This window comes from Heliconius melpomene, chromosome 16 (assembly GCF_056956725.1).
Source record: "Heliconius melpomene rosina isolate 202511_hmr_F chromosome 16, ASM5695672v1, whole genome shotgun sequence".
Taxonomy (NCBI): Eukaryota; Metazoa; Arthropoda; class Insecta; order Lepidoptera; family Nymphalidae; genus Heliconius; species Heliconius melpomene.
In genome coordinates this window covers 4,915,569-4,943,558 of record NC_140404.1, presented here as the reverse complement: position 1 = coordinate 4,943,558, position 27,990 = coordinate 4,915,569, and the positions used below count along the sequence as shown (strand labels likewise).

Genomic DNA, 27,990 nt, shown 5'->3' with positions numbered 1-27,990 from the left:
CTGATAGCACTGATTACAGTGCAACTATATATTTATGATTTAAACAAACTTTTCTCGATTTTTTTTTTTCGTATATATTTTGTTTGTGCAGATAAAACTATCTCACAGAGTCTGGAGGAGATTTTTTTGATATGTGCTTGCAACCACCTCGATACGAAATAAAAAACAAAGTATTTGTACGTACATTTCTAAAGTTGGACAAGTTTATTTATTAACAACCGCCCGCGGCTTATGTTTCTTTAAATAATGTTGTTTTATGAATATTATTTAGAAAAAGTATAACCTTTTTTATTGTAGCAGGATTCTAACCCGCGCCTCTTGCAAACCGTCCAAACTTTATTACGTTTTCTATACTATTTTAGTATTCTATTCTTAGTGTGGAACAACATTTCTAAACATGTTAAAAATGAATCACTTTATGCATTAAACTTAAATATCAAAATAAGTCGTTACGTCAAAATTATCCTTAAATCCAATCACGTTGTTCAACCAATTGCTTACTAAATATAACATGTTCGAGAGCACAATATAACAAATATAAATGAAATAATGAAAATGAGATTCAAAAATGTCGTAAATAAGTAAGGAAATAAGGCCGTTTCATATAATGTGGCAGGTAAAGTTAAAATGATGAAAGGTTTTGTGTAATATTGAAGCCGTAACCTGCGTCACACAGTTCCAGCCCGCTGGTACGTAGCACCTTAAAACAGTCACTGTACACATCTGTCTATTATTCGTGGAGCGTCTGAAATAGACGATTTTATTATTAGAAAGAAGTTGAAAAGTAACTTAGTAAATTACATTTTTTTTATATTTATCTTAGTACGGAACGGAATATATTGTGATCGGAATATATGTTATATAAATTTTAATTACAACTTGGCACCCAACTCCACCTCGCAGGTCCTAATCAGAGTCCAGGTTGACGACGTCGGTGGGCGCGAGCGCGACGGGCGGCGCGGCGTCGTGGCGCGGGCGGCCCCGCGAGCGCCCCCTCTCTCCCAGCATCATCTCGCGCGCGCGCTGCTGCTGCAGCGCCATGGCCACCGGGTCGCGGCTGCCCAGGCCTCCTGCGTAGAACTTGGCACCCATTTGCTGCTGTTAATATATGCAGTAGTTTAGATTTTTGTGCACTAAAATAAGCATATATGTTATCATTTATATGATACTAACTGTACCATGTGCCTAGCTTCGCCACACGAGCTAAAATAAATTTGAAGGAAAGACATTACACAACATTCAATTCATTTTATTGTTTATGTTCATTTCGAGAAAACAAATTGGTTGTGCCAACTCCGAAACTTTCGTGGGCTCATGCACAACTTTGCTAAAGACCATCAAATGATCACATGATCAAATTCATAGTGTACGATTCTAGATTCTATAAATATACAGACAAACATTAATTTTTATTTATAAAGATTTTGAATCATAAGCTTTTTTATATTTCAGCAATAACAGGTCCCAGAAATAGCCCAGGTTTGAAATAGCTAGAAATTTAATGGATATATTTTATAAATATATGCAAAATTCTGTATTTTGAATAAATTAAATAAATAAATTCTGTATTTAGTATTTCGAATATATGCAGAAGGGGCCCGAGGAGCATCAATCCTGTTAAAATTTTAGGCGACACTTTTAAGTGCAATAAATAAAAACATAGCTGTGGGCTTAATGTTTGACAATATGATATCCATGATTATAATAAAATGTATTACATTTTGTTGCAACAGTTGCTGCATACGCATCTGCTGCTGGCGCTGCCACGGCGGCTCGTACTGCAGCCCGCTGCTGCCGCCCAGAGCCATACCTCCCGCTAAAAAAAAATAAACAATTATTAAATACATTATTTAAATTAATAAGATCTTAGATATTTGCTTTGCCGCTATGAACAAAGATAGCCGAGGAGAAATGAGCGCTCAACTCTTCCACCTATTCAATATTCGGTTATACGATTTTATATAAAAATTATAAAAATTGCCTAATTAATTTTTTTTTCAAGATTTCATAATTATATATAATAAAAGTAACTTTAACGTTTGTATTATATATATATAAAAAACCTTAATCAAAACCTTGTTATAATATATAAGTAATAAAGACGCTAATGAATTTTTTAAGTGTTTCTTACTAAATGGTTAAGAGTAAAATTTTATATATCTTTACCTGCATTCATAGCCGGATTCATCATTGCAGGATTCATCATCCCCGGCTGCGCATATTTATATAGTTCACCCATTTTCTGCAAAAGCTGTAAAGATAAACAACCTTTTAATATACTATAATTTAAAAACATGATAACTTTACATTAATACAAAAAAAATAACGACATGCGCTAAAAAAAATTTTGGACGTGGCGTAAATAAAGGTAAAATATAATTTCTAAATAGTATCTTTATAAACTTACGCCGTAGTCGTATCCACCGAACATCTGAACAGACAAATGTTTCATTATTTCATATGAAACTTAAAATTTTCATGTATATTATGCAATAATATTTGTATGTATAATAAATATTAATATTGTGTATTATTTAAAAGAATATTATATTGCTTTGAATTTTCTTTAAGATGTTCTTTAGTTTTTTTCTTTTATTTGATTTATTAATATGTAATATTATAATGTAAACTTTATTGTATGTAATTAATGCATGCTAACAAATATCATCCCAAATAAATTAATTAAAAAAGAACCATACAAATTCTAACAACATAATGTTATATTTTATTAAGAAATTAAATTAATTTAAAGATTTTATATAAAATATACTTGTTTAGGCATCACTTAGTTTTAGAATAAATAATTAAATTTAAAAAATATTTTTAAATAAAAAAAAATGGTGAAGAAGGGTGAAATGTACCCAATGTCTCTACAATCATTCGTATTAGTTTTAAATTAAATAAAAAAACACCACAATAATGATAAGTAAATAAATTAAAAAAATATACCTGTGCCCTATTTAGAGAAAATATTTTTGTTTGGCATAGTATTAAGAACTTCATAAATCATATCTTTTATGATTTTGTTTGCTAATACTATGTTGTATTAGATAAATGTTTAGTTATTCCTTTGGGTTTTCCTGAGTATATTCCGATCCCGCGGAAATTTCGGGATATAAAGCAGCCTATATATTGGTCCATAGTCCCCTCTATCATCAGTGTTGATCGCATAAAAAATTAGCTCAGCTGTTCCGGAGATAAGTCCGGACAAACAGACAATTTGTGTTTTGGTATAGAATATATAACTATACATATTATACTTAGAAAAACACTGCTGTATTGGTATCACAGACAGACAATTTAATTTTATTATATATTCCTATGTAATATTTAATTGACACATTTGATCTCTAAAGAAAGAATAAATAATGCTAAAAACTCACCGCTGGATTAGATCTATATAGAGCTTCTCGTATCTGAGCGTCGCTCGCATTCGGCATCTCCTTATGTAGTAATGCGGCAAACGTCGCGTACGCCAGCTGCTGCTGCTGCTGCAGTAGACCTGGCACTGGCCAAAAGAATTGAGAGTTATTTATTAATACGGGTTTTGGTGGTTGAGCAAAATGGATGAGCACTCACTGTTTGAATTTGAATTTGTTTGGTTTCTGAAACGTATTTTGGTACGATACTAAGAAATCAGAGAACAGTTGAAGAGAACTATCACTCTCTGTTCTTAATATTTCGTTCTTTATATAATGGCCTAGGAAATAAGTATACACTTATGTAAAATATCATTAAAAAAATGGTTGCAGATTCAATTTACACTTCGGGAATTGAAGTGTTTTAATTTTCATTTTGGTAAAGTTTTTCTACTTTCTTAACTGTCATTACAGCACTTGCGCCACTCAATGGTGGTGCCAACAAATGTTAAGACACTGCTTCTTTGGATTTTCATCCATAACCTGCTATATGCGCGATACAGCGTGAAGCTTAAAATAAAATAAATATCTCATTTCCAAACATACTCATCCCATTATGCATATAGGCGGAGAAGGGCGCGGGCGGCGGGCGAGTTTTCTCGTTCTCAAAGTCCTCCCACGCCGCTTTACGCTCCTCCTCCGTTAGAGTTTCCTCTTCTTTATTCTCAAGAAGTGAATCATGCTCGTGGTATTTGTAGATCTGTTGTGTTGGAAAAAAATCAATTAGAATATTCACTTCATTTTTTTTCTATTTAGCATATAGGTATAAAAGATATATGGAAAAATAGTAATCAATATATATTGACTTGACTCATTAAACAATATATATTGACTTTTAATGAGATAAAGATCACAGCATTGGTGTTTCGTTCTCATAAACTACACTGTTAATAATAAAGTATGAAATAAAAAACAAACTATAAGCGAAGCTTGTGGGAATAAATGATCATAATAATGTCTCGTCTCTGCTACGACGTACTACGGCATCAAGTTCCGCCACATTAAACGCACATTTTAACGGCTAAAGAAATTAAATAATAACATACCTGTGCTTCATGCTCCCTTAGCATCTCCGCGAAAAGCCTGTCCTTTGGCAGCGGCGGAAGCTCGCGAGGCGCGGGCGGGCGCGGCTCAAACTTGTACAGCTCTGCGAGGTCGTTCTCCGCGTAGTGTCTGTCTATCTGCTGCTCGTCTATAACACGTTTTGATATCGCTTGCTTCGTCACTTGACGCTCGTAAATTTTTTCTTCCATTGTACCCTTTGGATTAAAATTAGAAAGGTATCGTATATGACGATTTTAACATATTAACATTACAATTAACAGCTAACGTTCTCTTTTAATTTAAAATATTACCGATAAACTAAAAAAACAAGTCTTACACAAGTTCTTAAAGAACAAGTCTAATGAAATAATAAACTCTTAAACTACAAAAAAAAAAATGGTTGTATATGTGTAAACAGTACTAATTTACATGTTATCAACACTAGCAGATATAACCTAATACATATAATTATTTATTTCTTAGCAACTAAAAACAAATGACTTCAGACCTACCATAGCTAAAAACCTATAAATATAACATGGTTTCTTCTGTCCAAAGCGATACACTCTGAATATACTCTGAACATCATGTGAAGGATTCCAGGACACGTCGAATATGACCACTCGGTTGGCCGCTACCAAGTTGATACCGAGACCGCCAGCACGAGTTGATATAAGGAACAACCTGGAATACAGTTCTAAAGCTAAAGAATTTGTTTTGGTTGAATGCACTTATCTTAGAAACTACCTTTTCAAATTGAAAAGTCTATTACAGAAGGCAATAGGCTATATTACATTATAATAATCATATTGTTGTAGCAACTTAACTCAAGCAAGGCTCAAGGCTCATGTGTGATACACAACTTTACCTTTGAAAACCTAGTGTTATATATTTTTTAGATTTAGCATTTTTTATGTATATCAATTACAATTGAATTACAATTGGAATTACAATTAAATAATAAATTTATTATATTTTAGTGGAACCTAATCGCATTTCCATAGAATAAATAGTTATAAATAAATACACATGTTCTTTTCAAATAAAAATTAATCAAAAGTTAGACCACATAAGAAATTTTAATAATTGTTGAAAAAATTTAACAACTGATTCACCTTGCTCGAGGATTATCTTCTCTATTAAAATTTTTACACCAAATAGAGCGGTTTTCACACGACGTCGACCCATCTAATCTGAAATAATCCACACCCGGCGACCACGAACCTGATGTAATAAAATAATTATGTTAAATATCGGCTTAGTTAAAAATGGAAATTACCAAATCAATAGTTTGGGTTGAGGCCACCGTCGCGGCTCAGTGAAACAGTGTGATGGCAATTATATTTAATTTTATTCATAGAAGTCTGGTAGACAAAGTGCGTCGTTGAGTTTCGCTTCTCAACACGCATGTCTATAAAATAACGCAAAAAGAGAAGAATGACCAAACATTAGGCTCCGTCTGTCTACTCTGCAATACATAATACAGTAAAAAGCGTGAAATCGAAAAAAAGAATAGTTTTTGAACTTGACATTATGTCACATTACTAGTATAAAATCCTTAAAACAAAAAAACAGACTTACCAACGTGTCCATTCAACTTTTCATCAACGCGAGCCTCTTGTGTCGCTTCATCAACTTTACCAAGGAAATGCTCTATAAGATCTAATGAGTATAGCGATTGTGAGAAAACCAATCTGCAAAATATTTTAATATTTAATAATAATAATTAATAATAATTAGACTGTTTTAAAATCATTTTAAGCATAATTGGCATTTTACTTTACAAATAAATTGTACATATTTTTTATAGTACGTTAATAATTTAAGGTTAATCGCGGCGTAGGGTCACAAGTGTGTACAGTAAAAGCGACAGGTTGTGGGTTGGATTCCTACTCGAGGAAATGAAATATTTAATATTTCCATTTCATTGCTCTGGTGTAGAGACAAAGCGTGCAATGGGCCACGCCACTCAATACATTATGTCTCCAGAAATCTTCAAAGAGTGGGGGTAGTGGAGTCTCTTAAAACTAGGTTCCCTTTGCCTACCCTGCTATGTGCGAGATAAGCGTAAAGCTGATTTAATTTAATAAATAACCATAACATATCTTTAATATACTACAATACTCACAATTTATCCCCAATAGTTTCGCACTGTCTCAATATATCAAATAATAATACTAATTTATGTGAATGTCTCAAATCGTCCAGTTCGTCCTCAGTAACGAGTGACATCCACCATTCTGTCGGGTTTTCTGATTTTGCTTGAACCTCGTCTTCTAGTATGACGTCATCGTCGTCTGCTTCAACTGATGTTGAATTAAACATTAATAAAATCAAAGTTAAATAAATTTATTTTCAAATAAAACAATATGTATGTTGTGTATTTGTGTGTATGTTAAACTACTATACAATTATTATTTATAGTAGTACTATACAAATATTTATTATCTCATCTGAATGAATAACTTAATAACATGATATAATAACTATAATATTTTAAAGATTATGCATATTGTCTTTAAAAGGTATTTTAAAGACAACATTGATTTCTAAAGCTTGTCGTATGTTATTGTTTATATTGACATATTGACAAGTAAAAGTTTACTTGTGAATAAGTAGAAATTAAACAAACACTAAATGTTAAGAGAAATTTGCTAAAATACAGTAGTTAAGACTGCAATTAAATCGGTTAATAAGTTTTTGTGATTAGCTTGAACAAACGCTTAGACAAGAAGACGAAAATGCCCCCATTAATAGATTCTTTTATATATCTTCCATATAAAGACAGCGCCGAGTAACAGTTTTATTATAAGAACATATACAATTATATTTTTTTAAAAAACAACTTTAGTATACCTAGTGGCATATTAGTCTCGCATAAAGAAAGATTAGAAGAGATAAATGTGTATTAACACACTTCGTTCTCACTTTTAACCCCAATTTCAGACATTGCGTGTTAAACCAAACTCCGTATTTTATCTCCTATTTCAGAGCTGATATGGTAAATAAAAACCTTATTTACTTGGATTAGCTCTGGTCCCTCTTCTGGTGGTAATTTTAGTATCTTTTCCTTTACTCTTTTTAGCTGATTTCTTTTTCTTGCTTTTCTTTCGACTGTCATCGCTCATGTCCGACAAACTATCCGTTGATTCCTCTGTTGAGGATTCCTGTGAAACAATATGAAAAAACAAATTAAAATATAGTTATTAATAAAACAACATTTATAGATTTTTTTACATCTGATGGTACTCAAACTAGGTATATCTGTATTGTGGGTTCCAATTTATAGTTTAGCATCTAAATTTAAGAAGTTGAGAATTTCCGTCAGCTTATAAAAGATTTATTTTGGGTTTTATTTCATAGATACATGCCTTAAATAATAGTTTTTCTCATATATCTTAGAAATCAACAAATATATTTTCATATTTACAGCTTTCAAAATTACTTAAATTAAAATTTATAGTATTTATGAAAATTAAAGTCTTGTAAATTAAATTTACTTACATCAGGTGTGGAGTCGTCATCAATGAAATCAGCTATCGAACCTTCTGAATCTTCTTCTTCTCTTTCGCGCTAAACAAACAAATATAAAAAACATAGGTATTTACATATAACATTCCATACTGTATACAGAATGTTACAGTATCACTAAACAGGCGAATTATTAGGAAATACAGTTTTTATAATACCAAAGAAAATTTATAATGTCTTATTTGAATGTCTTACTGAACATAATTTTAACGATTTTTACACATTTTTAAATGAAAGTATTTGACAAGAGTTATGGTCTACCTACTGTAAAATGCGCCGTTTCTAAAATATATGGGACTCATACATTTCAGTCAAAATATAATCAATTAAAACTACATAAAACTTACTTTCTTCTGTTGCATAATTTCATATCTTTCAGAATTGTATTTCAGTACAAGTGGATGTGTCCATATTCGCTGCAATGACTGGAAATCTGGGAATAGGAAACCTGACGACTTTCCTGGTAAGGGCCTAAAAATATATGTGTAATATTACTATGATATACATAATATATTTTTTTCTGTAGCCATTTCCATAAGTGACATAAAAAATAGACAATATTAAATTTTTTTATTCTAAGAATTTGTACATTTATAAGGCCAACAAATTATACAAAAATTACAATAAAATATATAAATATTAACAATTAATAAATGTTATTTCAAAAGTTACCTTCTAGAATAGTTGTCTAAATAGTGTTCGTAAAGTTTAATCTGCACTTCGCTAAGAGTTATGAACAGTACATATTCATGTTTCGGAGGTAAAAATGGCGCCAGCACTCCGTAGTCCCTCCTCTGTAAATTATGCATATTTTCTTTAATTATAGTATTCAATTCAGTGTTTTTCCGTAGATTTCAATGTTATAATTTATTCGTTAAACTTTTTTTTTTTTTTTTAGTTTTTTAGAGTTTTAACGATCCCACTTGCTCAGAATACATTATTTTCATTTCTTCGCTCCGGTAAGAACAAAAAACGGGGCGTTGAGTTCGGGCAAAAAAAGTTGCAATATGTGGAAGAAAAAAAAACGAAAAACTAAACTAACCTGCACCGCCCCATCAAGCATTTTATGCAAGACGTGGGAACGTCGTTTCATAACTCTTATATCGTGTTCCGTTGAATCCGTGTACTGTCCGTTAGTTATCGGGTTCACGAAACGATTCAAATACTCGTTGTATTTACCAAGGAGGTTCGGCTTCACAAATTGTACCATGCAGTAATCTGGGAGCAAACATAATAAATATTAGTAGTAAGGTTTTATTGAAAATTATATTGGTTTCATATTTATATTAATTAGTTAGGGTCGAGAATTTAGGTGAACAATGAAGAACAAAATGTGTTATGACTAATATTTTTTTAATAAAAGTTGAACGAAGCCAGATTTGGACCTACGCCTAATGCTGACCCTTAAGCCATATCTTCTAGTCAGGCTCCATCAAATTCTTAACGCTTCTCTTTATTGTTATCAAAAGTAAATTTGATGAGCTGTGATATAGCTATGTTAAAATGTTTTCTACAGAGTATTATCTCTTCTAAAGACGAAATAACATTATAAAATATTAAATTTTATATTTAAACCATTTGATTACAACTACACTCAACTTCAAAGTTCAATTTATTATTAATTTATTAATTAAAAAAGAGAATATATAAAAAAAAGTACAGTCGATATTAATAAAGAATATTAATATAAAAAGAATATAAACTTACATTCTTTGAGATTATTCTGCAACGGTGTGCCGGTAAGTACAATTCTACGCAACGTCTTCACACGGTTCATTGCTTGCGAGAGACTCGTCTTTTCATTCTTTAGTAAATGACCCTCATCGCACACTACTAAATCTGGACCTGATCAAATAATTGTAGAAATATAATTAAATATTCTAAAAACAAAAAAAAAATTATATTTTTTTAACGAAAAAGGAAACAGTTGATCTATATTTTTTTATAAAAAAGATTATACTGATAGAAGTTTATCTAAACTTACTAATTATTAATTAATCAAATACTGTAATGTATGTCAATATAAGACTTGATAATGATACATAGTTTTGCTCAACTTAAACAACTATGCTATTATATTTTGCAGCCTCTATATAAAATGAACAAAAAAAATACAATAAAATTATTCTTATATCATTAATGGAGATCTTTACAATACGTTATTTCTGCCTACTCTACTATGTACGGAATACAGGTGAAGCAAAAAAAATTCTTCTGTATCAACAACTCGGAACACACCAGGATCCACAAGGCTCTCCTGGAAGCTCTTAAGCATTTTCTTCTTGAACTTCTTAGAGTTATCAGCTGAGAGGTTCCTGAACATCTCGTAACCGAGGACACATACACCGCCGCCACTAAACCACTGTTGAAGTTGCCATGCGCGTTCTGAGTTTTGTTTATGCCTGTTGTTATAAAATATATGTTTTTTAATGTATTGTTTTTATTAATGTTTGTTTATAAACGCGAAGGTTGTAGGTTCTATTCCCGCTCGTGTGACTCGTGTCCCACATGAGACTGCATTATTTTCGTATCCTCGTACTCATACAAATAACAAAATACGATATGCAGTCACAACTGAACACTTTATATATCGGAAATGAGAATTGAATTGGTTTTAACAAGATTTTCACAAATAAAGTTTTCCATTTTAGTTTCAAAACATATTTTAGTCTGAATATATTTCTAAAAAGTTTTAAAAAAATATACTAATATATATTTTAAAATACCTATTTATAATTTAAAAAAAATATTAATAATATTTACACATTAATGTCATTATTTATATTAAAAAATATATGCATGTGATTCAGATGGAATAAAGCCCAGAGAGATGCGAGTCTATCTACAAAACTAACGACCAACCTAGATAGCTCATAAACATCAACTTCATAATCAGCGTGGGAGTGCTTCAACCAGATACCGAACTCGTTGACCCAGTTGAGTACCGTTGATAGCGGGCACACTACCAGCACGCGACGCACGCCCGTCAGCGCGCCGTGCGTTAGCAGCGTGTGCGTCAGCGACACTACCTGTATGGAAAATGTATGTAACACAATAACAATTTATAAAATAATGTGAAGATAAAAATAATATTTTCTTATTATAGGTATTAATGGTATGTATAAAAACAATAATGTAATTAATATGTATGATAAGAAAATTAGATGTAATAATAAAATAAAAAAGGGTACGGACCAAGTGTCTGTAGTGCTGAAGTAAATAATTTAAAAAAAAACATAAGGACAACATCGATGTTTGCTATTTTTTTATCAATGCTGCTAGCAGAACTCTGCGCTTTGCCTCAATACCAGAGCGAAGAAATGGAAATATAAATTTAAATAAATATTTCATTTCCTCGAGTGGGGATTGAACCCACAATCAGTCGCTTTTACAGTCATACCTTGCCACGACTGGCCATAGTTTGCTAAAATCAATATTTTTAAGTGTTTACAACTATATTGATTTGCATTGTCAGCCTCAAAAAATGAGATATGACATGTCACAGTATAAACATCAAAAGAAAACAAAAGTTTGAAAGTTTGCAAATACTGATATATAGTATATCACTTTAGTTTTATTTAAAACTATAGTGGTATGCAATTGTCAGACCTAATACTAAATATTAAAATATGTACTATTGCAAAGTCGTTGCTACGTCTTGTTTCAAAACGTCGTATATTTATAAAAAACATTGGCTTTTCGTATGACTAATTTTAAAAAGTTATAAAATAACATACCTAAAACAAATAACTGTAATATGTTGTAAAAAACGTCATATTTAATATTAACTATTAAAGTATTTCACCTGTAACGTCTTCCCGAGCCCCATACAATGCGCCAATATACATCCTGAGCCTTTATCCTTTTTGATCCTCTTCGCACTCTCGAAACACGCATCCCACATGAATTTAATACCATTGGCCTGAAATTTGTTATTTTTTTATTTGATATGCAATGAGAAAAGAGAGCGTAAAAATGGTCGAGTAAGAGATGAAAAGTAAAGACTGGCTTTTTATAGCCCCCTGTTGTATCTGCTATATGGTATGGTATGGTAAGCAGAGAGGACCTATTGACAAAACTCTCTGCTTTTTGCCTGTATTTGTGACCATGTGTGTTGAGTGGGGGAACTCAAAACTACACTTTGTCTTAACTTAACTTCACGCTTTATCTCTGCAGGGTAGTCGGAGAGAAGGGAGCACCCATATGAGAACAAGAGCCTTAAATGTGTTCACAATTATAAGAAGCAAGTGCCAGCAAAACCAAATACAGTTGTCATCTAAACTCTGATATTAATAATAAAACTAAAGTTACCTACCTAAATATCGTAATATTAGTATTCGGAATTTAAAATATATAATGACAATTTTGCTTTAACGGAATTTCTAAATTAAATAATTATACTACATGTGTTATTTTATGTTTAAGTATAAAAATAAACACCTGATGAGGTTTCAACTTCTTCACCAATCCCTTATCGACTTCTATCAACGGCTCCTTTGTCTCTGGATCAAAGTCGAGCACCACTTTGTCGAGAACCACTTCGTCGGGTTTGCCAGATTCATCGAATTGTAGGTTGTTGTACTGTAAGTATCAAATGTTCCATTAAGATTTAGTGTTTGAGTGATTTATTAAAAAAATAAAGTCGAAAAATATAATTTTAGGAAATCACAAATTGTGCATTATGAGAATTTAAAAACTTTAAATGTCCAATTAGCGGAGAAAGATGAATAAAAAAGATATTTCAATGGTGAATGTACATGTAAAATATTTAAAAAAAGTGTAACTATTGGGACATAGTGAATTTGAACCCGTGTTTCTCAGGAACCACTCTAGTAGGAATCCTTATATTTTTGTCCAAAAAATAGTTCTTATTTTTTGTTATACATTAGCAAAATAGAATTCGAATAGATGATATTTTAATTACAAGGGATATGTTCTTTAAGTACATACTAAAAAAATGTTAAGAAAAACGCATGAAATTTGATCATTTGTACATTTTAATAGAATAATATTATTTATTAATTTCTTATAAGATAGTTAATGTAAAAACCTTACCAGTTTCTGTCGTTCAGCGATACGAGCAATTCTTTCTTTTTCTTCACGTGCCGCTTTTTTGGTTGCCTCTTCTAATTGATTTTTGCCCATAACCTTTTAGAGAAAAAAGTTTTCATAGTAAAAAAAATAGTACAAGTTTTACATAACAATAAAACTTGTATTATTGTGGAGAGACGATGCACAGCATCTGTGAGAGGGCGCTGTATACTTCCCTTTGATTATCCAATGATTTTCACTTCCGGTTGCTGTCTTCGACCAATCAGCGATCGCCGGAAGTCACGTGGTCTCAGGTGGTAGGGCGCCGGAACGTATAATAGGCGACACTACGCTTCTTACCTCATAGCAGATTCTCACCAGGAGCCTTAAAATGATGCTGTGCATCGTCTCTCCACAATAATACAAGTTTTATTGTTATGTAAAACTTGTACTATTATTTGGGATGTGACGATGCACAGCATCTGTGAGAGACGTGTTTATAACTCCTGGTGACCACGCACGACGCTATGTGATCTAAATCAGAATGATTGTATAAATTGATTCTGATACATTCAGATAAATTGATCTGTAAAACCACAAAAAACATGAGTAACATTGTTTTATTTATAAGCAAATTGTAAATCGCTTAATTTTTTTAATTCAATTAATAATCGCTCTGCCGGAAGCTGAGCCAAAATAATCTAACTTCAATTATTAGATTTACTTATAATTTGCATACAAACAAATTTTAGAAGATGATTCGCAACTCGCTGATAAGCATGAGTAGTAAAGGAAGCTCGCATAACCGTCTAAATAATAAAGCTAGACGTGCTCACTTCTTTTGATAATAATTTAATAACCTGTTTATATAAGTATTGATTATTATTCATGAAGCCCTTGCGTAGCCTCACCTCTAAGTTACACAACAAAATTGTTACCTTTTGTAGCCTGTTTCCGGTAGTCTAGCTAGTTTCTTAATGTAGAACCTAGAAAAACATTTTTCTTAGGATGACACCACCGTCTCTAGAGCGTAATTTTCGACAGGTCACCTGTTTCACGAAAATATTTCTAAATGAAATATGATGTTAAAAGTACGAGCAGGATCGAAATGCCAATGAAAATGTCGTCCGGTCTATTGGAAATTATCTCCGGCTCAGACAGCAGGTCGTAGATAGAACCGGCAACCAACTCCATACTTCCTTTTTTTAACAACTATAATAAATTTATAGTAAGTAGAGACGCGTTCTAGAGTGGACACCACGCCTTGGCAAGCGTAATTAAAGACGTCTTCCCGCTAGATGGGGTGACGATGTCCGCAAAGTGGCGGCAACGGCCGGATGCAGAGAGCCAAAGATAGAGCCCCGCGGCGCGCCATTGGAGAGGCCCACGTCCAGCAGTGGACGAGGACAGGCTGATGATGATGAAGTAGTTACCCGAGTTAATTTTTACCTTGTAATAGATGCCATTAGTAGAACATATTAATAATACTAGAGTATTTAATAGACTGCTCTATAAAATATTATGTACTTAGCCCAATAATATATTCTTAACCTGGTCAAACCTTTGAACGCATTTGTAAAATTTAAGACTTGATTTCCTTACTTTGAGTATTACAACTTCACAAGAGCATCAATGAATGCTTACCCGATCCGCAACCAGACCGACAATTCATGATATGAATGTCCTATCTGCTACTTAGGTACAGTTTTGAAGCAAACTGGACTTGATATACGATGCGTTAGAAAATGTGAATTTATGAGCTCATTACTTTTTCAACAAAATTTAAGCCGACTAATGATTATATCATTCTTCGAAGTGTAATAAAGTTATAAGTAATTGATACTACTATACATTGACAAAGTTAATTTACAAAGTTAAATAAAGTTATCAATTTTATAATATTTCAATTATCGCTTCTTAGCTGTATTTTATAACTACCATAGTTCACTCTCTGAAATTCGCTTTTAGGAGCAACTTCACAGTGTCAAAATATACGATTTAAATACAGATGTACTCAATTTAAACGTCCGACTTCCCCGGACTTAATGATGTCGTAGACATCCAACATGCTCTCCGCCATATTGGAGTTGTGACTACGTGTACACCTCGCTAGCCAGGTTCAGTTTATGCAAAACTCATGGCAATATGCGGCGGAATATCTACGTTACGCACGTGGATATCGCCAAGGTATATATGTAACTACCTTTACACAGCCCTCATGTCCCATGAAGACGATTATTTTCATTAGCTTTCCTCAGCTTTGGAAACAAAGTTACAAAAAAACGGATGAAACTTCTTGATAGTCTTTTTTGCAATATTATTGTGTATCATACTTTATGGTATCCAACAACTTAGTAATAAAAGGTTGTCGTCTGTAATTCTCGCATTTCATATTTTGTCATATCTGACAACTTCAGTAATAAGTCGCTCAACTGGCGACTTTAATTTGGTCTTGATTTGCCTTCTGAATTATTTAGCTGCCTTCTTTTCTCCTTTCTCCTGCTTCTTACTCTTGCTAGATACAAATTTTACTTCTTTTTCCAAATACTAACATCAGTCGCCTTCGCATTTTCTAGCTGGATGCTTTTCTTCTAGCTGGATTATAGATTTCTTCCACTACATCAGCTTCAATTCTGATGGCTACTCGAATGCACCACAGGGATGCACGGTATCTATTATATAGTACGTCAGGTATAAAATACTTTTGCCGCGGCACTCGCGGGGATGTGCACTCATTTGCACGAGGATAATGCCAAATTAGCCTAAAGAAACTTTCGGCGACTTTTTATAATACTTGAACCCACTATTTTAGTCAGTTTTTTAATTATTTTTGACACATTGCTTCTTTTTATCCATTACTCAACCATCCATATCCTATTGGTTTGCTTTATCAGTTGTAGAATGCGAGTCGAACTATTTTCTATCCTTGCTTTCTCGAACCGCTTGAAAATTCTTATTGGATAAAGCCAGAGATGATATGGAGAATGCTCATTATTAAGTCGAAAAGAGTTTTCAGAGCCCCCAAACCATCTACACCCGTCTCCGATATACCCAGAGGCAGGCTCCGTATTTCTTAACACAATGTATACAGGAAGATACGGTTATATTTAAATAAAATTATTAACAATCATGCAATACCCTTGTACTAAGTTCTGGGCTGTGTTACCCGTCGGCGGGTTCTCACTCCATACTACCGATAAGCGGTATGCACTGATACTTGACAATTGCTAATGTATAATTAAACGTGCTAGAGTTTTATACTCAATGCATGCTTCTCAATTTTTGATGCATGTACGGTTGACGAAGGTCTAACTGCTTCAAATAATCTTGGAAAAGGATTATTGGTGGCATGGAGGTAAATGGCTAGATGCATTCCCGCGATTAAACCGGGAAGGGCCTACGGAGCCCAAACCATCAGCCACTGCCTCCGATACGCTCAGAGGCAGCCTCCTTATAACTGCCCCCCCCTCTCGTACAATTGAGAGCATTAAAATAGTACCGAGCTTTTTTACATTCTAATGTACGGATAAATGCACTTTAAATAATTGGACATACCTTATGTCAAGTAATAGCCCGAGTCCCTCTTAAGGCAACTAAGATACTATAAAATACTATGGAGCCCATTGCTAAATGTTATGATGTTCACAGCGATGGCAGTAACTATGAATAAGCAGCAAATCCACAATTCCTTTATCCTCACTCCTCCAGGATTGAGAAAATTAACCTCCGATATTCCGTGTTTGAAATACTTTTCCTGCCAGGAGGCTTTGAAATTGTCTTCGAATCCTTGTGTCTAATTCTTCCGAGTATTCGCTTGCAATTGTCAAAAGAAGCCAAAAGAAAGTCCCACGCAGATTTATCCATTGTTATACGTTAACTCGCTTAGGATATGCTCCCAGCGATTATAACATTTCAACAACGTTAGTAATTATCCTATTACAAAAAAATAAAAAAGATTTATCTAAAAATAGACTTTTTATATATGTCGCAGAATAAGGTGGTTGGGACCGGAGCTTGTTCCGATCCCATTTCTGATTGTCATCGATCGGTGTCACGTCAGAGTGACAGGCAACGCCATCTGGTTTTGACAGCTGTCAACTATTAAATAATCTGCTTCCCTGATATATATGAGGAGAACAGAATTTTTTATATATTTGATAACTCGCTCAGGATACGCTCCTAACGAATTATCGTATGTAAACGAAGGTAGTATATTAATGGATCATACAACTAAGTAAACTCGGTGAAAACCGATTTATTTAGTAAACTCCGTTTACATCGCATGATATTATGCCGAGAACGTCTCCAAGAGCGTTAAACAAGCGATGAGTCCTCTTGCTTTTTGCAATGCCCGTTAGTTGAATAAAATTGGGCCATAACTGCTGAAAATCTGAGACATATACCTAACCTTATTGTAGGTTATAATACAGCCGTGTTCGGTAAGCTCAGAATCCACTACAGTATTGGTATATATAATACCAAGCAATAGAACAGTATTACATGCATGTAGATACTTGTTACATAAGAGATTCAAATGACTCACCCGTTGTCCATTTTGTTACCTTTGAATTTCACAAAAGCAAATTCTCTTGATGAGGATGAACATCTTTGCTGGAGGCCTTCCCAGGAGTAGGCCCGATATAGAAATCCAGTTCACGATGTGAAGAAATTCCACCTCCAACACTACACTTACCACAGCACTTTCACTTTTAAACGATGTTACTCTAATGGGAAATAACGACGCTATGAGGTAAGAAGCGTAGTGTCGCCTATTATACGTTCCGGCGCCCTACCACCTGAGACCACGTGACTTCCGGCGATCGCTGATTGGTCGAAGACAGCAACCGGAAGTGAAAATCATTGGATAATCAAAGGGAAGTATACAGCGCCCTCTCACAGATGCTGTGCATCGTCACATCCCAAATAATATTTCATTTTCATTTAATAGTTTACTACAATTTATTGTTTTCACTTAACAAAGATAATAAATGTCTACTGTTTATCACATAGCCTTCAAACGGGACTTTCAAAATAAAGAAAACAGCTATTTTAAAAATAAATTATTATTTTTTTTATAGTAAAATACATTACCTTCCGTATATTCTTCCTGCCGTGTTTATTTCTACCCTCCGTTTCAGATTCGGAGCCGGACGCGTCCTCGCTGTCGTCTACATGTTTTATTCGACGCCGTTTCTTTTTACTGTTATTTAAAAAAAGTTGCACTTTATTAAAAAAAATAAAAACCTAATTGTTCTTGAGTGTATACAGGATGATAGCGACTGCGCTCCTTTTACGAGAACAGCATATAGCATATATATTTCCAACTCATACCTAAACAAATTAATCAAGATTCGTCAACAGTTTAGACGTAGGATTATTATTTTCATTTCATATTTTTTATCCATACTTTATTACGTGTTAAGAATAGATATCAATAAGGTAAACATACATCGTACAAAAATACTACTAAACGTTGTCGATCTGTCACTCTTCATTCTCAAAAGATATTCCAGGACCAGGAAGGGATATCTGTTGATCTATTTTACGCAATTACCTATTTTCTATATAATAAACCTAAACAACGTTCAACTTCATCGCCAATACCTACGATTCGATTCTCACTTAAGGAAATAAAATATTGATATTTTAATTTTTTGCTCTGGTGTGGACTCAACACACAATGCCTTCAGAATTCGACGCAAAGTGGCGCGGAGTGTTTTAACACTAGGCTGTCCCTGCTACATGCGGGATACAACGTAAAGCTAAAAAAATTAAGAATTATTCATAAGCAATACTTTGTCTAATTATAAAGACAACGGTTGTAGGTTGTATTCCTTTTTAAGAGTTTCAACACTCAACTTACTGAACACAGGATGTCTCGAAAATTGGACGATGCGTGAGGAGGTGTCTTAACATTAAATTCCTCGTGCCTTTCCTGGTATAAGCAAGGCGCCAATTGCTGGGTATTTGCTATGGGATGAACATTTTGTACCTTAATTTTTTTTGCCATTTCAAGATCACAGCGATAATTAAGATCGCCCTTTGTCTTGCCAGAGCATGTAAAATAAAATAATTAATATTCCGAAATCATCGGGACAAAAGTCTCATAATACAATATTACAAAATATATGGATATATATACCTTCCATCTATAGACGAAGAGACTGAGGCATCACTATCATTACTCTTTTTCTTCCTCTTAGACTTCTTAGTGGCTTCGAAATCATCCTCCGAATCTTCAAAGTCGCTGAGTTTAACGCCGCGATTCTTTCTACGAGATCCGCCCGCCTCCGAGTCGGACGATATCGCGTTTGCTTTGCGACGTTTTGATTTTACACTGAAATTTTAATAAATATTTTAGCAAAACACAGGATGATGGTTGTAAGTCTTTGTAATCTGTAAAACGATAAAGATAGAAATGAGACTGTGGCCGTGACAGCGTTTAACTGTTTTTACTGTACTCAGTGGTTATGGGTTCGATTCAGACCCAGGGCAATGAGATATTTCTATTTCTTTGCTCTAGTAAAACAATACGGAATCGGCCTCGAATTTGGTCGAAAGGCGTAGAACAGAATATTTTTAAATTATCTTATGTGTGTCCACTCTATTATATGCGAGATAAAATGGATTATGAAATCAAAGTAACTTAATATTTATATGTGACGTAATTTGATCAAAGATAAGTTGAATAACTTACTTATCCTCTTCTGATTCATCCTCTTTTTTAATATCCTGAAATACAAACAAAAATATGTTAACATATAATACTACTAAAAAATGTTACAAATCATAACGAAAGTTCTATTTTTGTTTAATTTAGCAAACAATTATTAAATATCCAAATTGAAAATTCAGAATAATCATAATAATGCTTACATTAGAACTTTTTTCATGTGAATCGGATGAATTACTCTCTTCCAATAGATCTTCTTTGGCGAGATGGTCTATGGAGTCGCCGTTAAGCCCCGACATACTAACTGCTGGTATTTCTACCTCTGTAAAACAAGAAAAAATATTAAAAATTACATGCTAAGTCTTCATAAGATAGATGTACATACGGATAAATAGCGGACATTTGTTCTCAATTATTTATCAATGTTTTCAATTTTAAGAAAAAGAATTAAGGCGAAAATTAGGTAATTGAGGTCAGGCACGAGCGTGGCGCAGAGGCCCGAATGTGTAACTGAGTGTGAGTTCGATTCTCATTAGAGGGAATGAATTATTAAATATTTTGATTTCCTCGCTCTGGTAACAAGGCGTCGAGTTCCGCTACTCAACAAACAATGTCTCTAAAATTCGACAAAAAGTCGTCTGCGTCTTAACACTAGGTTCTCAACTTCCCACTGCCCACTCTGTAATGTGCAATGCGTGTGCAATCCTCTGGATAGCAAAATACAGTACTTACCTATAACGTGTTAATTTTATTTGATCCTTAATGTCATTAAAATAATTAGAAATATACCTTCACCAACGTCGCTATCAGCGAGCGATGCTGCATCAGAACTGCTTTCGGCTTTCAAAAAGCCTTCTTCACTTATAAGAGGCACCTTCGGCATTTTGTTTACGCTGTTCGAGCTGGTACTCTGAGAGTGGTCAGATGAGGTGGAACGCCGCCGCCGCCGTCGTCGCAGCCGACGTTTTTTAGTTAATGTTTTTAAATTTGTTAGCCTAGAACAAGGTGATTAGGACATTATATAATTGTTAATGTCGAGACAGGATCTGGTTGTAAGCTCGATATTTATGGGTTTGATTTCTACCCTAGGAAATGATTTGATTTAAATAATTTTCATTTCTGTCCCGTGGTATGTTAAAACGCGGCGTTGGGTTCCACCACTCAATAACTCGTTCGTCTAACATTATATTATTACCATTTGTGGCCTCTATGCTACATGTAAGAGAGGTGTAAAGCTAAAAATGTAATTGAAGCTATTAGTTCCTTCGCTTACAATCTCAATACAATATTGTCAGAACCATTTAAACTCCATATTACGTACAATAAAATAAAGAAATATATTAAATATTTTTTATTTGGAGAAATAAACGGAATTAAATAAACTAAAAAACTATTGAGCCGCTGCGATATTATAATGAATTATTTATTTTAAGAAGGTAAATGAAAATTAAGATTTTGCATCTCCTATCAAGTTGAAAGTACGTAAAGCTAAATTATTTTTATTCTATGGGTCTTATTTCTAATACATTGTAAAATTAATATGATTATTACTTAATATTGAATATAATGAATAATACAGATTCGAACCGTAACGTTTGGCACTCCGTTCAATCTAGTTCCACACTAGGAATGAAAAAAGCCTGAAGTTAAAAACAAAACAAAAGAGATAGGTAGTTAAAATTCTCTATACCAATAAAAAAAGCTGTAACTTATGGATACGAATATAATTCTTATTTTTGAGAATATCATTCATTATCATTTAGCTAGGATAATACAGGCCACTCGAGACGCACAGGCATATGCGAGCGACAAGCTGTAGGTTCGATTTCCACTCGAGGAATGTTGCTTGTATTTCTTCGCTCTGGGGTCGTGGCAAAGCGCGGCGTTAATTTCTGCCACTCGCAAAGCCTCCAGGATTCAGAGGGAAGTGGAAAACCGGAATGTCTTAACACTAGGTTCCGGGATATAGCGTGAAACTAAATAAATTGACAGATCTATTTTCTATTTATTTTGAATTATGGCTATTATATAAATAAATATAATTATCATTCTTCTCTTCTGCACTGGTTCTTTATGATTTGATCATTTCAAAATATAAAACCAATATCTTTTCATTTCATCATTTAGAATGAATGATAATGAATTTAAAATGTTTCTTTTTCATGCTCACATATGAAGAATATTTTAACTGTTATGTTAAAATCAGAAAAAGTATATCTATCTTATTTACCATATTCGTAAAAATATCGCATATAATAAAAATAGATATAATTAGTCATCAATGATTTACAGCGGTTGCTCTATTAAAATTCTAATAAGAACATTAGAAGAAACAAGTATTTGCAGCGTAATAAACAACCTTCAAAACTTTTGGTAACAAAAATACTTACATTTCTGTAATCATCAGTCTGTATAGCATAGCATAGAATTATGATTATTATTTAATACTCATTAAGGTATATATTTTCATGTTACTATCTTCCTGCATATGCTTTTTCCGAGTAGCCCTACTAACTGAACTACTAAGACTTTGAGGGTGTTACATTTTTACCAATACTTCTACTGCTACTATAATAATGTAAAAATTAACAATAACACATAGACTTCGCAATTAATAGATATGAATTTTATTGAAAAACAAGGATTTTTTTTTTATGTTAAACAAAAAAAATTGTAAATATTTTAAGTGTTTTATTTCTATGTTGGTTCAATGCCGATTGTACGCTGGAGAACTGTAGTAACTTCTTAATCAGGTCGATACCAGAATAAGCCATATCAAATTTACTTATATATCTTTTTTTCACATTCAAATAATTTCAGGTACATTTCATTTTGGGCATACTCATAGGGAAATGTTGATAAATGCCATCAGGTCCTTAATATTAAGTATCATGAATAGCATCCGATCCGACACATTTGCACGCACGCCTTCACGATGCAGAGCACATCGCCTTATAACTCCTCCATGTTTCTCTTTAATTATCTAATCCATGTCCCGTTTTAAGATTTAAATCTTAAAATGGGACCCTGTTAGTAAGACTCCGCTGTCTGTCTGTCCACTTGTCAGTAGGCGTCTCATGAACCGTGATTAGAAATAGGCAAATCGCGACGTTGAGTACCGCAACTAACTCGTAATGCCTCCAGAATTCAGCGGAAAGCGGTGAGGAACTGTAGTGTCTTAATAGAAATAGGGTGGTCTTAACACTAGGTTCTCGGGTTCCCTCTGCAATTCCTGGTATGTATGGAATAAGCCGTGAACCTTTGGTCACTCAAAGTGCCTACTCTTTTTTTTTGTTACATTGACCTAATATTGCAATATCTCGATTTATAACATAAAACCAAAAAGAGGTTGGTGCCTTCAAAACTTTTTAAAAATATGTTATGGTGTTTGTATGTATAATCCTTTTTTATTTTTTATTAACTTTATTATTTTTAAAGGAATAGTCGTAATTTGCCGCTTTATGTTTTTCCAGTTTCAAATATCTACTGCTATCTGTTTACAATAAAATATCTAAAAAAAAAACATATTTTAAAATTTACACAGTATTCAAACGCAACTTTTTTCAAATGTGTTTAAAAATTTTGTTAATTTAAATCAAAAATAAGTAATATGTTCATGTATTTAAATCCCCTTTTCCATATATCGTGAAGCTACATATCACACCATGCTAGGAGCATGCAAAAAATTTAACAATCAAAGATGAACAAGTCAAATTCATAATTATTTTTTTCAATTAAGTAAATATTTATATTTTTTATATGAGTATAAGAAGCTTTATCCCTTTCCCATTAAAATATTTACCGATCTATGTCTTTCTCATACGACTCTTGTGTATCTGAGCTTTGACTGCTGCTACCGTCTGATTTAGATTTAGAGCGGCCCATCTGTAATCATTGTAACTTCTGTTTGAATGTTTGTTGAATTTCTTTGATAGTTTCCTACTTTTGTTATGCTATGTAAAAATAAAAGACAAATGTTTGCATTAATTTTAATATCTGTTATTATATGGAATAACAATATTTTACTACCTATTATTATATTATATTATTATAAAATACACCCATAGACATATTGGAACCATATTACTCTCCTATTTGGATAAAAACCATGACAAAATGTCTGATGGCATTTGTAATTTATCAATCATTATCCAAAAATTAGTGGAGACTTGATTATTTGGCCCTAAATTATACAGATTTAGTATTATCCACTACACAGACATATGACATTGATTAAAAGAAAAATTTTGAAAAAATAAGACCATCACTTATATTATAAAATATTTGAAAATATATTAAGCTCGGTATTTGTACATATTTGATTATCCATATAATAATGTACTGGAGCACAATGACAAGTCCTGTAAATTGAGTTTCTACTGAATGTATATAACCATTAATTCATTCAGCTTCTAAATACAATTAGCGGAAACCTACCTGTTTCCTGTGTACTTAATAGTGAACAAAGCCTTATCTCCTATCAATAAATATGTTTATAAGTGTATTTTAAAAAGAAATTTTAAAGTTTTTTTTTTTTCACTAATATCTTAACATATGAAATATTTACAATTATAATTTACATGTTGTAATGGAAATTACTTAAAAAAAATTCACCAATTCCTAACCTTTTTAGAACTGCTATTTGTATCAACTTCATTTCCCTGACTACTAGTGCCCTTGGTTGATATATCACACTCTGAATTACTTCTATCTTGACTTTTTAAGCTTGTATTTGACTTAGTTATTTCTCCATCAGAACCAGATTTTTTTTCAATATCCTCATCTGATTCCCCTTTAAGTATGGAATCTTTCATGTTTCTTAATGCATTTCTGCCTCCTTCATCTTCTGTATCTGAACTTGAGGAAGAGTTCAATAAATTCTTTTTTGCATATTTTTGCCTTTTCTTAATGCATTTTCGTTTAGAGAGTACAGGAGATTTCAAAGAATCATTATTATGCTCTGATTCTTGTTCACTTGGTATTTCACTCTTACGCTTTTCCTTAACCCTCTTTTTACTGTTTTTATCATCTTCAGATCCATCAGTTTCGGATTTTTCAATGTTCTTAATTTCATTCCTAACAATTTCTGAATTGTTATCTGAATTCACTTCAGTATTTTCTTGGCTATTAGTGTCTTTAGTGGATATATCACACTCTGAATTACTCTGGTCTTGATTTGACTTAGTTACTTCTCCATCAGAATCGGACTTTTGTTTTATTTCAATATCGTTATCTGATTCCTCTTTAAGTAAGGAATTCTTTATATTTTTTAAGACACCTTTAACTTCTTCATCTTCTGTATCTGAACTCAACGTACAGTTTAATAACATATTTTTTGCATTCACATTTTTCATAATGCGTTTTCTTTTAGAGGCTAAAGGAAATGTGCTATTTCTGCTTTTTCTCTTTCTTTTCCTAGATTCGGTATTTGTATCTGAGGAATCATTATTATTTTGGGATTCCTGTTCACTTGGTGTCGCGCTCCTTTGATTATCTTTATTCACAATCTTATCACAATTTTTATCATCTCCAGAATCTGCAGACTTTGCTTTTTCTTGTTGTTCAAGACTGTCTGATTCATGTAAAAGAGCTTTCTTTCCTGTTTCTCTCTCACAATCAGATTCAGAATCATTAAGTAATGCACTTTTAACCACATTTACCTCTTTTATTTCATTTTGTGAGTTCCTTAAATCTAGAGTACGCTGCGCATTAGATTTGTATTGTTTAAGCCTTGTGCCTCCATTTTCAAAAGGTATTTGACATACTGGAGAACCATTTTGGATTATTCTGTTCAAACCATATTTATATAAAAATTGCTCTGTTAATTTAGGCATTCTAACTATATTTACTGTAAACTGTTTCATCTTAAAATTTTTTAACTCTTTTCGTTTTTTTTCACAAAATTCTTCATCATCACATATATGAGGATTTGAGCCTCTATGTGTATTTGAGTCTTTGGTACATTTTATTAGTGATAATAGTGATAAATTTATTAGTGATTTTCTTTTGGATTCATATTTTTTATTCTTTTTAATATGTCTATGTTTTTTGTTTTTTACAGTCATTTCATCATCAGTATCACTATCAATTAATTCAATAACAGAATCCCTTGTCTTTGGAATTTTATCTTTTTTGAGCAATTTATTTATATTTACGCATTTTATTAATGGCTTTGATTCTGTAGAACAACAGCTATTATCGTCTGAAATGGATTTAACTTCACTTTTTGATTCTATAGCTATATTTGTATTAGATACAACATTACTAACAGTACAGAAGTCATTAAGTAAACTGGTGTTCGCACATTTTTCTGCATGTGTGTTACTATTACTAATTTCAATTTTGGACTCATTTGTATCTTTATCAGAATGGCTTGACATTTGGTCTTCTTTTTTGTTTGTGTCTATCATATCAGTATCTATTTTCTCAGTTCTATCTAAAGATACATCTTCAGCATTTTTTTTATTTTCTTCTGTGTTTCTCGCACTTGTAAGTTTACTAGTATTTTCTACTCTAGTAACATGGGCAGGCGCATCAACCAAAGTATCTTCCAAATTACTACTTTCTTGTCTATTTTCTACCTCCATGTTAATTTCTTTATTTGTGCTACTCGCATCAACTGATTCAGTGTTTGCAGCATCATTAATAGGTATAATTTTTTCATTAGTTTGTAAATTGTCTACATTATAATTACTATCTGAACTATCATCATCCACAACTTTAATATGTTTATATTTCTTATTTTTTATTAGTGAAGATTTCTTCCTTATTCCAGTATTTTCTACATGACCCTTTTCATTTGTTGGTGCAGAATCACTCTTTTCTATGTTATTTGATTTATCAGCAACTTCACAATTATTAATGTTATCATCACTTTTTTTCGAAGAGTTGATTGAGCTAAGACATTCTTCATCTTCATTGCTACTGTTGTTTAACATTTCAATTTCAGTTAATTGATGATCACATTTCTGTTTATCTCGCTTTTCTCTTAAATGGTATAAGTTGCAAACATAATATAGCGGATAATTATCTTGCATTGAAGGAGGCATAGCTTTAGTAACCACTTTAACAGATGTAAAATGTTTTAAATTAATTTTATTGCGTATTTTTAACATCTGTGAATCATACTCAAAATATTCATATACAATGTTTTTAGTGCTTTTATGTACATTTTTCTTAAATTTGTTAGATCCTTGGGCAGTGTCAATTTGAGTCAGTATTTGCTTTACTCCATCTTCAACATTTAATATGGACTTCTTGGATAGCTCACAAATCAGTAGTACTTTATTAGCGGCTTTTTGCACTGCATGAGTGTTTCGAAGTCTGTCTTTCCGTAATTTTTTTTGTTTAAAATTTTCCGAGCGCACTCGTAAATTCGATCCAAGTCTAGACAAATACTCTATCGCTTCACACAAGGCATCGCAAACAGGCACCGCATCCGCCATTTTCACTATCAGTTAGTTCACATAAAATAATTTGTAATATACTATTGTATTTCTGTATTGTCGTCATAAGAAATTTGGTTAGAATATTAAAAAAAGGATATAGTAAGACTACAAATTCTTTTCAGGAATAACAAATTCGCGGCAGCAATAGTCAAAAATAGAAATATACCCACAGAGTAAAAACGATTTTTTAAAACTATGGCTAGCATTGACACATTTTTTCCAGTCTATGCAGACTATTCTTTATTTACATCATGTAAATATTAAAATGTGGAAAAGATAAACTTAAATATTATAGTTCTAATGTATTGATTTTCGACCTACAATTAATCTTCAATGCACTAAATAGAGGTATAAGATCTAAGTTACCGTGAAATCTGATGAAACTATCACATATTGTAGACGTATGCTGCGTGAATAGGAACGTAGCTTGCACAAGCCCTATTTAACTTGGTCGGGTTATATGTATAACTATATACAAATATACTACAAAATAGCGGCAATGTAATATATAAGAATAATATAATATACTATAAGTTGTGCATAATTACGCACGGTTTTCTTATAACATAAACTTTTATAAGCACCAATTTAAAAATAAGGTTAAGAAATCTTAGCATTCGAGCCGTAAAGGTAAAACTATCCCTATATACCAAAACAAAAAATCGTGCGCTACCAATTTTTTATACTTACCTTTCATGTAAATGGCTGATCTAGCGTTTTACGGTGATATATCCAAATGGGAAAACTTAACTATAATCTGAACACATTATTGTACCTCAAAGTACATAACAAATGTTAAATCATACACATATTTCACTCTTATTCTGAAAAATCGGCGAAATAA

At 32.6% G+C, this 27,990-nt stretch overlaps 1 protein-coding gene across 7 annotated transcripts; it reads right to left on the bottom strand.

Moving 5' to 3' along the window:
• Positions 1-58: 58 nt before the first annotated feature.
• On the bottom strand, positions 59-27,976 carry LOC146530770 (transcriptional regulator ATRX homolog). Of its 7 annotated transcripts, none has more exons than XM_085199255.1 (30): positions 24,324-27,303; positions 23,501-23,583; positions 20,488-20,693; positions 19,902-20,020; positions 19,723-19,757; positions 19,168-19,362; positions 18,117-18,225; positions 13,050-13,142; positions 12,435-12,575; positions 11,800-11,916; positions 10,857-11,023; positions 10,233-10,396; positions 9,702-9,839; positions 9,037-9,212; positions 8,667-8,788; positions 8,342-8,465; positions 7,968-8,036; positions 7,486-7,630; positions 6,592-6,769; positions 6,045-6,157; positions 5,579-5,687; positions 4,976-5,147; positions 4,466-4,678; positions 3,966-4,119; positions 3,384-3,508; positions 2,408-2,431; positions 2,167-2,251; positions 1,719-1,816; positions 897-1,098; positions 59-745 (listed from the first exon to the last, which is right to left on the bottom strand). In XM_085199255.1, the coding sequence occupies exons 1-29, from the start codon at positions 27,141-27,143 to the stop codon at positions 907-909; spliced, it is 6,486 nt and encodes a 2,161-aa protein (XP_085055381.1). In that variant the 5' UTR covers positions 27,144-27,303; the 3' UTR covers positions 59-745; positions 897-906. The 7 variants fall into 7 exon arrangements, with proteins under 7 accessions (XP_085055381.1, XP_085055380.1, XP_085055382.1 ...); XM_085199254.1 differs by having other exon boundaries at positions 604-745; positions 877-1,098; XM_085199256.1 differs by having other exon boundaries at positions 604-745; positions 892-1,098.
• Between the last annotated feature and the right edge of the window lie 14 nt (positions 27,977-27,990).

Coding starts and splice junctions, on each gene's coding strand:
- LOC146530770 (XM_085199255.1), bottom strand. CDS start 27,143: ATGGCGGATGCGGTGCCTGTTTGCGATGCCTTGTGTGAAGCGATAGAG. Junction 19,758..19,901: donor CACATGAAAAAAGTTCTAAT/GTAAGCATTATT, acceptor TTTGTATTTCAG/GATATTAAAAAAGAGGATGA. Junction 13,143..18,116: donor GCAGGAAGAATATACGGAAG/GTAATGTATTTT, acceptor TTTCTCTAAAAG/GTTATGGGCAAAAATCAATT.